This window comes from Phragmites australis, chromosome 14 (genome assembly GCF_958298935.1).
Source record: "Phragmites australis chromosome 14, lpPhrAust1.1, whole genome shotgun sequence".
In the NCBI taxonomy this organism is placed as follows: domain Eukaryota; kingdom Viridiplantae; phylum Streptophyta; class Magnoliopsida; order Poales; family Poaceae; genus Phragmites; species Phragmites australis.
Genome location: NC_084934.1, coordinates 9,346,904 through 9,361,847, shown reverse-complemented (window position 1 = coordinate 9,361,847; position 14,944 = coordinate 9,346,904). Strand labels below are relative to the sequence as shown.

The window sequence follows — 14,944 nt, the reverse complement described above, 5'->3', positions numbered from 1 at the left end:
TGGTAGATAGGTTGCCAAACAATGTTTCCTGTCGATCTGATTATCAGGAGAGTTTACTTCCTTCTGTTGCATCTTTAGGAGAGTTTACTTCCTTCTGTTGCATCTTTAGGATAACTTTGTTGAGAATTCTGGGTTGCCATGGGAGTGCATTTCCATCATTCTGGAGTTAATAACAACTGTTCAATTCGACATTCTTCCGACAATACATTATTTGTAAGATATATTTCCAGTTAACGATTTCCATATTTAAATTGAACTGGAGAATTCCATTTACAGTTTTTTACTTTAGGTGTTGTACTCAAGGAGGAAGAGTATAAAGTGTTGCATTAGCTACAGTGAAGGCTCCATTAAAAAAAGTGAAAGCTCTGTTGTCTCCTTTTTATGAGCCTGTAAAGAAAACAGGTGGTTCTGTTGCTCAGCAATCTTGTTCTAACTGGCCATTTTCCTTATGCTAGCAAGCGACTGCCAATTTTTTAGTTACCAGCAGCACTTACAGGCTGCAGCATGTAAGGTTCTATCTCAAAAGCATTGAACAATTTCAACTCAACAGATTGAACACATCCTTCGACCTTCATCACATCTGCAAACAATCCATTATCGACATATCTAGCTAGCACAACAATAATTACCGATATGCATTTATTGTTATTGCTAGCGCATTGAACACTTCATATGTTTCAAGATACACGCTGACTTGTATACTTTGTAGAGTATAAGTATTCACATTCATAGGCAATGGTGCTACAAGTCATTACTCTTTTGCTGGAGCAGCACCAGACGGAAATTACATTTTCCTCAAATTATCAAGCCTTGCCTGCAAATTGGCATCGATTCCACTGTCGGTGTTCCCGGCACTTTCAGCCTGGGCAACCCTTCCAGCAGAAGCAGGCTGAGTGACAGCAGCTGACGGGGCTTTGACAAGCTGCAAAAACAAAAGACAATTATATATACAAGTTTCTTCATTTGTTACACGGTGATCCTATATCTACAGTATTCTCCCATCAAACACCTATTCATGCAGACTCAGAAGCATCAATTGTGCGATCTCAATCTGGATCTAGCATTAGGTCATGGCGCTACTTACTTTCAAAGTCAGATTTAGCATCACAACTGTTCTGAGTTCCCTATTTACATTATCTGTGACTTAATCCAATGTTGGCTGTATTGAATGACTCAAAAGAAACATGGTAGAGCTATTTATAAAATAAAATGAACATATAACATTATTGAGCAAACGTCTGGAAGCCCTAATATGAATCTGTTATAGGTGGCACACTTAGCATTTGTATAAAACAGTATCAATAATGGAAACGAGATTAAAAAAAAACTGTACATTGGCACTGGATACAGCACAGCTAAATGAAATCAGGTTCTTCTATTGTCCATACCAGCAATTTTTTGAATGAAAAATACAGAAATATGAGAAAAAGAAAAGAATATTACGGTAACACCTGCTAACATTAAATAATTGAATTGATGAAACATATCCCCCAAAAGAACTGCCTGAAAATTGGGCTAGTAATACTAGTAGATACCAGAGCTGTTCAGAAGATGAGATCAGTGACCATTTTTTTTCTTTACTTAATTAAAGAGAAGAACCACAGTGGAAGTGTCCTCTCAAGTCGTATGAGTTAAAAGGTTGATCAGAAATATTCTAGCTACTATAGACGCAACGGAGAACCATAAGCTCATGGTTGTATCCTATGCAACTTCCTGGCTTAACTAAGGATTGTGCATTCAGAAGTCCAATCTACATTCTAACAGGCATTGTGCACTCACGAGAAGGTCACCCATAAAAACCTACCTCTTGGTTGATATCAATGCCAATTTCATCAAGTACTTGACTCACAAGCTCCTCAGTTTCTTCTTCTTCCTCGTCTCCTTCCAAAGAATCATCAATAGCATCCCCCATCACTTCGCTCACCATCTCCATCCTCTCGTTTTGTCGCTCAAACTCTTGCATTATCCTCTGCAGTCCTGGCAGATTTAGCTGCCTGTTCATTTGAGCCATTGCTTTTGTAACGCCCTTCATGGCATCACCCATAGCTTGAGTTGATTTTAGCGTCTGCAACAGTTGCATATCTCAAATGCTAAGGAGAAGGGAAATGGGTAATACAATATTTAAGATGCATAAGAAGCAAATTTTAGTGTTCTAGCTTTGGGTTTTCAGTCCTAATGCAGAATATATGGTTTTCAGTTAGAATCATATCACAATTCGCAAGCCATAGTTTCCATATGAGATCATATCACTATTTTGTAAGGTTTATTAAAGTTCCAGATCAATTTGATCATACAAAAATTATGAACTTCTCCATATAGTTTTTTTTCTACACCTAAATAAAACATAATAGGACAATACAATGCTAGAAAAAGGGCATGGGAGTTTGGGACAGCAAAAACTATGGCCGTTTACCTCTCTTATATTTTATGGCCAGTAGGCCAGATTGGTACATCTCTAGATCAACATAAACTAAAGATGACAGACTGCCAGTATCACAGTAATATTTGACTAGGTGACATTGAATTGGGGTCGTGCAGACATTTTTAATAAGTTAGTAACACAAAGGGATAAGAGCAAGCACATGCTTACCTGAACTCTCAGAGAAACTCCTTGGAGCTGAGATTTAAGTTGGTAAAACTTTGTTATCTGATGCCGGGTACGAATAAGATCTTTAGCCATTACTTTGACAGCTCCCTATAAAAGGAACAAAAAATCAGCACACAAACACTACACGGAAAATAAATGAAATTGTAACATGCACACAGAAGTTCCATGTATGTTTATGTGTTATATATTACATTGCGAATTAGTAAAGATGCAAGACATCAACGGCAAGAATTTAATGCCAGGTTAATGTGACTAGGCTAATGAAGTAAAATACTTGATAATTCAAAATTTAAGTTCTAGAAAACTAAGTTGACTTCCGTTAAAGAGCTAGATATGAATATTGCAAGCTTGGCAACAAAATGAGTCTATGACATGCGGAGGCAGGATGCTAAGAAAGTGTTCACTACTGTTGTGTCAACCAACCTAACAGCAGCCAAAAAGGTCAAATTTGTCTAACTTCATTGTGGTGAAGTGTGGCTATCAACCAAACTTGCAGGTCGTCAGGTAAATTGAAGAAGGTAGACAAATCTTGAAGTACCCACACACATGGCAGCTGTTGGATATAAATGTTTTCTAAATCATTATTCATCAGACATGGTTGAAAGTTAAAATATAGAGGACTGTTTTGGTTGGTTTACCACGAAAGGTCACAATCTCCATGTCAGAAATTGGGCATAACAATATACAGGCTGCCATGTCAGAGATATCCTGCTTTTTTATTATTCAGACGAAGCAAAGATGCCAGAGAGGTAGGAGTGAACTGCATGCCGAGATAACTGAAAACTACTTCAAGGATCAAAACTTAGCTGTGACTTAGTTGTAACTGACTAGTCTAGCACAAATAAAGGCTGAGAATGCTGCAGAATTATGTTGATTTACTACATACTTGTTGCATACAGATCAACTTGGGATTCTTGGACATTAGCTATTTGTTGTTCAATAATAGATTGTTAGATCTTTTATTTCGAAGGCTGACCTAAGTTACAGTTAGGTGTAGCAACAGGAACAAATCAATACAGTAAGTGAAAGGAAGTGAATGCAACTAACATGAAATAAATAATAAATTAACATAAACTGGTCGAGCTTCATGGTAATGTAGGAAAGTTCGCACATCAATAGACCAAGTAACTGGCTTTATAATGTGATAATATGTTTACGGTACATTCTAAGATTTTATATACTCAAACCCATATTGACATCTTTTCTCCAAAAAAATTTCTTCCAGACCTTTAACGATTCCAAATATCAAGCACGCCAGAAAACAGAATCAGAATATAACTTCCAAGTTCCAAAAAATACCAGATTTCATACCATCTGGCCTTCTTTAGCTGTTTTCTTGATCTCAGTGATGAGCTTTTTCTCCTGGGCCTGCAATCCTTGCCTCTCGCGCTCAATTTCCCTGATGGACCGATCCAGCATTCTCTTGTTCTCTCTCAAGAGCTCTGAAAGAAAGAACCATTGCAGACAAACACCATAAGCCACATAAGGTAATTGGTACCTAAAGTTTGCCAACGAGTTCATGTCACAGTAAGAAATGTAAAGCTATCATTATTCAAAACATGAAAGATGTCTGTAACTTTATTATCACTCGAAATCACTCCCAGTATATGGCACGCTGATTCTATTCAACAATTGGAAGAGGTCGAAGTCTTGAACAGATATAAACTAAAGTACAGTAGCTGCCAGAACTCAACGCAGCTAGGACCGGTGTCTATACATATCAAGAAATCGCACGACAAACAAACAAAAAACAAGCTACCGCAGCTAGGACCGAGCAATCGGACCAAACTCAACGCGAATCTTTCCGGATTGGATCGAGGGAGTCTTACCGGCAGGCGTCTTCCGCTTCCCGAACAAGAAACTCATCTTGGATCCTCGGTTCGTGGGCTAGGGTTCCGATTGGAGTGATTGCCGAGAGGAAGTCCGCAAGAACTCGATCCGATCGACTCGGATTGGTGGTAGCCTTTTCGTCTCTGAGGGACGCCGGTGGATTGATGATTGGGTGCTCTACTTTACCTGCCCTCCCCTTTTCTATGTAGGTTAATTAGACGTGTGTCATTATAAATTTGCAGAAATAAAAAACATTATTATAAATTGGGTATTTATATCTATACTATTATAAATTTGGTTCTACCATATCAATAACATGTTGTATATCCGGGACACCTTCCAACACCCTTTATTTCCGTATGGTCTAATATGCTTCTGTCCCCTCTCCTCTCGGCATGCGTCCGCAACAGTCAGCCATGGTGACGGAGGCGGAGCAGGGCTTCCACCCCATCCATAAGGTGTCCCTGGTTTCCTACATTAGGGCCACACCCGCCCTTGCCTCCTGCCTTGGTAGCAACCTCGATTCCATCACCGTCAAGGAGGTCAGCGACGGGAACCTCAACTTCATCTACATCATGCTCTCTGGCGTCGGTGCCATTGTCGCCAGTGAGATCCTCCACTCCCCTCCATGGTGACCGCCCATGAGAACCTCCACTCCAATTGTCGTAAGCCTCTCGACCTCTTCCCGCTGCCCGTTCCTCCTCCTCGGCCGGGAAGACCGAGCTCAGAGCTCGTCTTCCTCAGCTTCGGCCACCAAAACTGACACGTCGCCATCGCCAAATCCCTTCTCTCCGATGAGCCTCCACCCAATTCATCGCTTCTACTTCTTCCTAGCACCTTTGCGCACCTCATCGAACTCATCTCGACTTAATTCCCTGGCGAACAGGGCAGCATTCGATGATTTCCCTTCCATCGACCACCGCCACGAGTAGCTTCATCTGCGCAGAGATGAACCCATCCCTCTCCATGCCGCCCGAGCTCATCGTGAGCATCTCCGCAACCCATTGGTACTCAAGCGCCTCCTCCCTTCATCGTTTCTTCTTTGTAGCACGCCATCATCGCCCATCCTTGTCGCGCCCCCTGGGTAGCTCCCTCACGTCATGCTAGTACTGCAGGTGCTAAAGTGAGGGGGAGAGAGAGATAGAGATAGAGGAGCTGAAGATGGCGTAGCACTCTACTTCTTGCTCTCGACGGCCAGAGTGATGAAGTAAGGGAGAGAGAGAGAGAGAGACAGAAAGGAATAAATGCAAGGATGATGGAAGCAGAACGAGAACATTTCAATCCATACGGAAACACGGGATGCTAAAAGTGGGACCATAAGTGTCAGATGCATACATAATGGCATGCATCAAACCTAGGCAAAATTATAATGGCGTCAACCCAATTTCAGCCTTTGGAGTGGTATTTTTCGATTCCTACAAATTTGTAATGGCATGGATCTAATTAACCCTTTGTCTATTGCCAACACAAGTTGAAGTTGATGTGATGTCAAAATAAAAATACAGTAAATTGCAGTTTGCCTCCTATAAACATGTTGTGATAGCAGAAAACCCATATAAAGGATCATGCAACACCTGACCACGTATATTGCTGCTTAATTGTTTCACTTTATTCCAACCACATCTTTCCACCTATTTGAGCCCACAGGCATATGCAAACTTGCGCTAGGGGAGGCCACCTTGATATGACAACGTGGATGGCTCACACAAAATTGGTGAACCAATCCACCAACTCAGTTACCTTTCATTGAATAGAAATACACTACGCTAAGCAGCTGAGGTCGGGAAAGAGCTGCATGAGGCAGAGAAGCTAAACTTGGGGTTGGATAGCTCCTAGTGTCACTTGTAGCGAAAATGACACTATTAGGTTATAATTATGATTTTGATGATTAATGATAGTATAGTCAATGGAACTAATATGTTTGTCAAGAATATATGTTATTAGATCTTATAGATGCAATATATGAAGAAGTCATCGCAGTCAGGACAAAGTTTGAGTAAATTGAAAAAAATCCCACAGAAATTGTTCTCACCGGAAGGTTCAGCACTGGAAGAATTGTACTCACCGGAGCATTATGTCCAGAGGTAGTTTGTCTCACCGGATGATCCGGTGATAAGGAATATACACGGCAAAGCAATTTTGTCAGAAGGGGTCAGAGTGGATTGCACTCACCGGAAGGTTCTGTGATCAAGACAGTGCACACCGGAGGCTTCACAGGAGCATTTAACAGAGTGTGTGGAAAACCCAGAAAAGAAGAAGTTCTACACATTGGAAGGTCCAGCGATGAAGACAGTGCCCACTGGAGGCTTCACCGGAGCATTTAACAAAGTGTGTGAAAAACTCAGAAAAGAAAAAGTTCTACACACCGAAAGGTCCGGTGATGAAGACAATGCACACTGGAGTATTTTGTGCAAATAAGAAGTTTGGTGCGGTCTGACTCAGGATAACTCACCGGATAGTCCAGTGATGAAGAGGATGTATACACCGGAGTATCTGATGTTCAGAAGAACTCTGAGTGGAGTTCCAACGGCTAGTTTCTGAGAATGTACACACCAGATGGGCTGGTGCTTGTACCTCTGTTAACGCTGGATCATCCGGTGTTCACAAAATATTTGAACCATTGGGATAACGGGTTGTTCGCGGGGTTGAGGCTATAAATACTCCTCCACTCATTCATTTGGAGGAGCTGGAGTCCAGAGAAACTCTTGTACACCTAAGAAGACATTCAATCCATCCAAGAGTATAAAGTGTTTATCCAAGGCAATTAAGCACACTATTAGCAAGTGGTTAGTGCTTATAGGCCTAGAGTGAAGAGTTGCTAAGTGCTGCAACTTAAAGTGTGGATCAAGAAGTGATCCAAGCTTGTACCTCTTGGTACGCCGGTACATTGGAGTCTTTGTGACTCGCCGGTAACTCTTTGACCCTCTGACTTGGTGTGGAGAGGCGACAAGAGGATTGTACGTGGACTATGGGTGGCTTGTGTACCACCGATACCACGAGATAAAAATCCCTTGTGCCGAGTTTGTCTCTCTACCTCATTTACGTCTCCACATTTACATACTTGCAATTTAACTTGCAATTCTCTTAAGCAGTAGAGTAGACACACTAGATAAGCCTAGAGCACATTTAGATATAAATTGAGATAGACTTATCTTGTGAAAGTTTTGGAGCCAATAGTTTTAAGTGTCCTAATTCACCCCCCTTTTAGAGCGTCCTCGATCATCTTCAATTGTTATCAGAGCCTCGTGCTCTTCAATTAGGCTTAACCGCTAGAGTTGTGACGTTCGACACTTTTACAACCTTAATTTCTCCCGTTGGAAAATTCTTATGACATGTTATTTGGAAGTAAAAGGTTTAGATGTTTGGAGGGTCACCGAAGAGAGGATGAAAGAACGCATCACCAAAGTGGAGAAACAATTTAATGTTTTAGCGAAGAGTATCCTTTTATTATCTTTATGTATTGATGCATTCAATAGAGTATATTCTCTCACTAATACACATAATATTTGGACTAGTCTCATTGAAATATATGAAGGCACAAATTATGTGCGCAATGAGAAATATCATGTTCTTGTAACCAAACTTAATAGCATCAAACAACTTGCTCGTGAAAATGATAATGACATATACTCACATATGAATATTCTTGTCAATGAGATCAATAGGCTAGGTTTGACAAAGATTGAATATGCTCAAGTGGTGAGAAGAATATTCCAAGCTTTTCTTCCAAAGTACAAGATAATTTTCTCCATCATCTACAACAACCGCGGCATGAGCAAGATGACTCCAAGCCAAGTTTTAGGCAAGATCATCGCCTATGAGATGACCATAAACATGAGGGTTGAAGCTTTTACCTCATCCGACGCTAAGAAACTTGGCCTCACAAGCAAGCAACTATCATGTTCACACATGAAGGCGAAGATGAGGAGACAAGAGCAAGAGTCAAGATCAAGTGAAGATGATGAAGATCAAGATGAAGAGAGCGAAGAAGAAGATGACCAAAGCACCTCAAGTGATGAAGAGATTGATCCCAAGATGGCAAAGCTCATGCTATAAGTGGAGAAGAACATCAAGAGGATCAATGCTAAGATTGATCATCCAATCTCCTTAAAAGACTTGGTCAAAATAATTGATCATATAAAGAAAGAGAAGAAGACCAAGTACAAGAGGGAGATAAGAGGAAGAAGCAAAGCATTTGCAAGCATGGGAAGATGGGTGAGTGAAAATGAAGAGTCAAGCTAAGTGATGAAAGCTTCACCATCCCCTCCTCTAAGAGAAGCTCTTCCTCAAAGTCGTCATCATGCAAATCTTCATTGCGCAAGTCATCTCACAAGGGCCTTATGATCAAAGATTTGGAAAGCGATGTAAGTGATGATGAATCCGATGAGGATTCACCCTCTCAAGAAGAACTTATTGATTTGATAAATGAGAAACAAAGGGCCCTTAAGAAACAATCAAAAGAGCTTAAGAAATTCAATGCCCTTAATGATATTCATACTACCTTTGTTTCTAATTATGAACAATTATTGTGCAAATTCAATTTTCTAAACAAGGAGCATGAAGAGCTTAACGTTAAATTTTAGTGCATTGAATCTCAGCCTAAGGTCCCTTTGAAGCAATCTACCTCTCTCTTTACTTTCAAACCTAAGGTAGATGCTTCCACTTCTTGTGATGATTTAATTGATTTATCTAGCTCACCCCTTTGCAATGAGAAATACATTGAGAATGTTGTTGTAGAATCATCTAATGAACTCATTGCACAAGAGAATGATGAGCTCAAGAAAGAGGTGGAGAAACTCAAGAAAAACTTGTCAAGACTAAAGGGCAAGAACCATGTCCAACCTCCTCAAGATAACCATACCACCATGGTGAAGAAGCTCGCGGAAAGGTCCACCGTGACATGCTTCAAATGCCATCAAGAAGGTCACAAGTGTTTCCAATGAAAGCAAGTCAAGAAGGAGACTAAGGAGAAGAAGAAGATGATAAACCTCTCCAAAAAGACCTCTAACATCTACACCAAACCCAACTACAAGAACAAGATCAAGAACAACCACTACAAGCTCAATAAGAAGAATAATAGCAAAGTGGTTGCACACATGGTTGGGAGAAAGGATCGGGAGTGGAATCAACCTATTTGGGTGACCAAGGAAGTCATCACCAACATTAAAGGACCCCAATCGGTTTGGGTTCCAAAGAAGACTTAAAGTCCGCATGTCTTCGGGGATTTGAAGACTTGGCACACAATATTAAGTGAAAATTCAAGCAAAAAGCTAAGTGTATAAGATTGGGTGTATTGATGAAGATCATGATCATCATATACCCAAATTCTATTCAAATATGAAAGATACTAGATATAAAATATTTTCAATTTGTATCTTTGCCTTGTCTAGGATTGCATGTGATTATTTCAATTTATTGCAATGACTAGTGTAAGTCTCATATGGTAGGTTGCTTGTATTTCATTCTTATCCATAAGCAACCTACATGGTTTATTAGTTTTAGGTTTCTTTTATGTCACTAGTCCTTCAATTGGTAATCACTAGCTCTTCAATTAATATGCCTTATGTGCCATGAACCAATCTATAGGATAAATTCTCTGTTATTATCAATAACAAGTACATATCTCTTACAAGAATGCAACATTTGTATGCACACTTTTAGGGGGAGTATATCTTATGGTTTGTGAATTTGAGATTAACATATGTTTCAAGTGATATCTTTGGTAGTCTCATGAAGTGATCAACAAGTTCCCGGAGGTATGCAATGCTTAAAAGATTCAATTGGTATCATTATCAATTCATTTTCTACATTTAAGCTACCTCCATGCATGATATGTCTTAAACTTCCTATCTTAGATTATGTCATGTGAGTTTTATGATTTGTGATCCTTGTTTGTCTTTTGTAATTGGTATCAATGCCTCATATTCTTTCAATTGGTATATCATTTCAATTGGTATCAATACCTCATGGATCATAGCTTATGAAGCTCTCTCCCAAAATGCTCTAATATTTTCCCTTGAGTTCAATATGTGTTTGTAGCCTTTTTGAGATTGTTGACAAAGTGGGAGAATTTTGAGACCAAAGCAAGAAGCAAGAGAAAGCAAGATGCAAGAACTATCTCTAGTATATTGTTGACAAAGGGGGATGCATCTTGAGTTGACAAAGAAGATGAAGAAGCTCTTACAAGGGTCGATCGAGGGAAATATAAAAAGAGGGGAGATTATAGCAAAAACAGGAGATATAAATTGGTAAGAACATGTTTGCCTTACAATTAGTATCATAATTTGTCCTTACCATGCATCCAAGCAAAGAGGTATGGCCTTATGAACTTTTGAAATCATATATTATCTTAATTGGTCTAAATTAGTATCATTTGCCTTGTGCTTTGGTTGTTTTGTCATCAATCACCAAAAAGAGAGGAGTAGTGAAAATAACACTATTAGGTTATGATTGTGATTTTTGTGATTAATGACAATATAGTTAATAGGACTAACATGTTTGTCAAGAATATATATTACTAGGTCTCATAGATGCAATACATGAAGAAGCCACCTGTAGCCGGGAAAAAGTTTGATTGAATTGGAAAAAGTCCCAGAGAAATTGTTCTCACCGGAAGATCCGGCGCTGGAAGAATTGCATCCATCGGAGCATTATGTCCAGAGGCAGTTTGCCTCATCGGATGATCCGGTGATAAGGAATATACATGCCGGAGCAATTCTGTCAGAAGGGGTCAGAGTGGATTGCACTCACCGGAAGGTCCGGTGATCAAGACCCTGCACACAGGAGGCTTCATCGGAGCATTTAACTAAGTATGTGAAAACCCCAGAAAAGAAGAAGTTCTACACACCGGAAGGTCCGGCGATGAAGACAGTGCACACTAGGGGTTTCACCGGAGCATTTAACAGAGTGTGTGGAAAACCCAAAAAAGAAGAAGTTCTGCACACCGAAAGGTCCGGTGATAAAGATAGTGCACACTGGAGTATTTTGTGTAGAGAAGAAGTTTGGCGCAGTCTGGCTCAGGATAACTCACCAGATAGTCCAGTGATGAAGAGGATGTATACACCAGAGTATCCGGTGTTCAGAAGAATTCTGAGTGGAGTTCCAACGGCAAGTTTCTGAGAATGTACACACCGGATGGTCCGGTGCTTGTACCTCTGTTAATGCCGGATCATCCGATGTTCACAGAATATTTGACCCGTTGGGATAACGGCTAGTCCACGGGATTGAGGCTATAAATACCCCTCCACTCATTCATTTGAAGGAGCTAGAGTCCAGAGAAACCCTTATACACCTAAGAAGACATCCAAGCCATCCAAGAGCATAAAGTGTTTATCCAAGGCAATTAAGTACACTATTAGCAAGTGATTAGTGCTTATAGGCCTAGAGAGAAGAGTTGCTAAGTGTTGCAACTTAGAGTGTGGATTAAGAAGTGATCCAAGCTTGTACCTCTTGGTACGCCGGCACCTTGGAGTCTTTGTGACTCGCCAGCAACTTGTTGACCCTTTGACTTGGTGTGGAGAGGCGACAAGAGGATTGTGCGCGAACACGAAGGCCCTTATCTTTGTGACTAAAGCTCCGAAGTGAAGATGACGTACAAGTGACCTGAAGAGAGGTTAGTGGTGAGACATCACCTTGGTAGCTTGGTGGCTCATCGTGCTTGAGATCTTGTCTTAGTGACTTGGTATCTCTAGAGCCGTGACCGGAAGAGACTTGACGACCGGGAGCATATCCTTTGTGGAGCTCCAATGTGGACTAGGGGTGACTTGTGTGCCACCGATACCACGGGACAAAAATCCCTCGTGCCGAGTTTGTCTCTCTACCTCATTTACGTCTCCGCATTTACATACTTGCAATTTACCTTGCAATTCTCTTAAGCGGTAGAGTAGACACACTAGATAAACTTAGAGCACATTTAGATAGAAATTGAGATAGGCTTATCTTGTGAAAGTTTTAGAGCCAATAGTTTTAAGTATCCTAATTCACCCCTCCCCCTCTTAGGACATCCTCGATCCCCTTCACTGTTGCTCTTCCTCGACATCCTCCGGGCACTATTTCAACACCACCCCGCTCTCCTTCATCGCAACAACACCCTTGTCTCGTTCGGTTTGTTTGTCGCCGTTGAAGCTGCATGCCCTCGACTACCCTGGGAACAGCTCCCATGTCTTTACAACGACCTCTTCACCAATAAGGTTGGTGGACCTTCTGCGATGTTGTTGATTGATACTATTGGGGTTTAAATTCTTGTGAATATGTTCCCTTTTGAGGTTTTTTGATTCAATTAAGGAGTTGCAATCTCCATGTCAATCGCCATAGCCCAACTATGAGCGGGAAAAGGTAGGGCACAACTGTCTCACCCCTCCCTTATGTGGCTGGTGCGACCTATCCACATCGCCGTGCCGAAGTGGGCTCCCCTAGTGCCAGCTTGCATTTACCTATGAGCATAAATCTGTGAAAAGATGTGGTTGGGGCAAAATGAAACAATTAGGGAACAATATACCTAGTTAAGTGTGGATCCTTTATATGCTTTTTTTTTACAACCATGGCATGTTTATATAGGGCAAACTGTAATTCACTCATAAAAATAAAAAAGGGAAATATAATTGTGGCCTTCGCATACGGCGCACATGCCCAATCCAGCACGAGGAATAGCATGGATAGGTTAATTGGGTAGGCCTTATTTACAGGAGAAAATTAGATTTTTGCCACTCTAAAAAATGGTCTTTGCAGATTTGCCTCTCTAAACATTGGCTTCATAAAATTGCCACTCAAAACATTACATCTTTAATTTCTTTGCCATTATATAGTTCTGAAACAATATTTTGAGTGTCATTATACATAACATGAATGGGCATAATAGGAAGGAAATCAAAGAGGCAATGTTTTGATTAACAATTATATAAATCTAATCTTTAGAGTGGCAAATATGCGAAGCTCACTCTTTAGAGTGACAAATATACATGCCATGGTTCACATGAAAATCTATGGGCCAAAGAACTCCATATAGGAAAATCTATGTTTTAGAGCAGGAATAGCAACGGAGAGGCTTGTAATCTCACCAAGGCGGCTTCGATGTGGGAACTAGATCGTTATGCATGGTATTTTAATCCGTTGGATATTTCCGTTGTACCAATAAACATGTTTATTGTTTGAGTAATAAAGTTTCCTGCTTTCCTCTTAAAAAACCAGCAATACTCCTCTAAGTCCTCTTAAAAAAGGCAATACAAACTCCTCTAAAAATAAAAGGAGAAACAATACAAACAAGATTACAAAAGGCAACAAATGGGTCTGTTATAAGCTGCCTTGTGTGAACCGAATTCGCTGTACGCACACCACGCGGTCTGCTCACGAGGAAGCCAAAATCGTCAGCCCATTTTGGCGACGCTCCGTACTGATTCATCCTGATGCCGACACCCCACATGTCACATCCCTATAGCTCGTTGGCGTTGGAAATGGAGTTTCTGATGGCCACTTTCATGCTACTTGTGTCGTCCGGTCTTGCTGCGACAAGGGCCGGCGCAGTGGAGTTCAGCATTGTTAATGTCACAGTAGACACGCCGACGAACAGAGCCTTTGACGCCGACATAGACACGCCATACGACGCACCAAATCCTAGTTGTGACCACCTCCATGGTCTGCTGCGGGCGCCCCAGGGTCCTCCAGACCAAAAGTGTAACACCTTGATTTTTAGAATTTACAATTTTTTAAAATTTTACAAGATTATTGAATAGTTTCGCGAGTAGAATAGGTTTAAAACCTATTTTCTTAATCAATCAAACAAAATAGATTATTATTTTGTGTGCATTGCATGCTGAGTTCTGCTAGGAGCCACGTAAATGCATCAGAGTTCTTTTTCTTTTCTTTCTCTTTGGTGTTTTGAGTGAAATAGGTTTTGAAAAGGTTTTTACAAAACTCAATAATGAATAAGTTAAGGGCCTTAATGGTTGGAATTAAAAATTCTTGGATTCATCATCTATTCAATCCTTAGTCATACCTGATCATTCTCTAGTTCAATTCAAATCTTATTCAAATCCTTGTTTAAAGTCAATATTTTATTTTCCTCAAATTCTATCCAAATCTAAATTCAAATTTAAACCCTATTCAAATTTCTCTGCAAAAGTTTCTTTTTTCTAAAACCCTAGATATGTCTAAAGTGTCATTGAGCTCAATCCTATCCATGCCCTAGCTCTTGGTCGGCACATAAGTCTTCTAGAAGCCCTAAACACAAATGATACACGAAATTTGCAATTTTTTGTGGAGTCCTGGACAACCTCTTCTTTCCATGAAGTTTCAGAGTTCAAAACGGCATAAAATGCAAATCTTGACAATACCAAAGTTGTAGGTCTCGTTGAGAGCTTCAATTTGAACCTATGGAAGTCCCCTTTTGGATAATGGAGTAGTGAGTTAAGTCCCCCAAAATCAGTGTTGCGCAGATAAGTCTGAGTTCAAACAGTTTATATTGTGGTGTATTTTTGAAAATCACGATGGTGTTTTCAGAAGTTTCAATGA

At 40.4% G+C, this 14,944-nt stretch overlaps 1 protein-coding gene across 1 annotated transcript; it reads right to left on the bottom strand.

The window, feature by feature from the left end:
- Nucleotides 1-611: 611 nt before the first annotated feature.
- On the bottom strand, nt 612-4,646 carry LOC133891538 (vacuolar protein sorting-associated protein 2 homolog 1). Its single transcript, XM_062332265.1, has 5 exons — nt 4,438-4,646; nt 3,920-4,050; nt 2,591-2,695; nt 1,805-2,065; nt 612-922 (listed from the first exon to the last, which is right to left on the bottom strand). Exons 1-5 carry the CDS (start codon nt 4,472-4,474, stop codon nt 785-787), a joined length of 672 nt encoding a protein of 223 aa, XP_062188249.1. The 5' UTR covers nt 4,475-4,646; the 3' UTR covers nt 612-784.
- Between the last annotated feature and the right edge of the window lie 10,298 nt (nt 4,647-14,944).

Coding starts and splice junctions, on each gene's coding strand:
- LOC133891538 (XM_062332265.1), bottom strand. CDS start 4,474: ATGAGTTTCTTGTTCGGGAAGCGGAAGACGCCTGCCG. Junction 4,051..4,437: donor GAAGCGGAAGACGCCTGCCG/GTAAGACTCCCT, acceptor TCTTTCTTTCAG/AGCTCTTGAGAGAGAACAAG. Junction 2,066..2,590: donor GAGTTTCTCTGAGAGTTCAG/GTAAGCATGTGC, acceptor CAACTGTTGCAG/ACGCTAAAATCAACTCAAGC.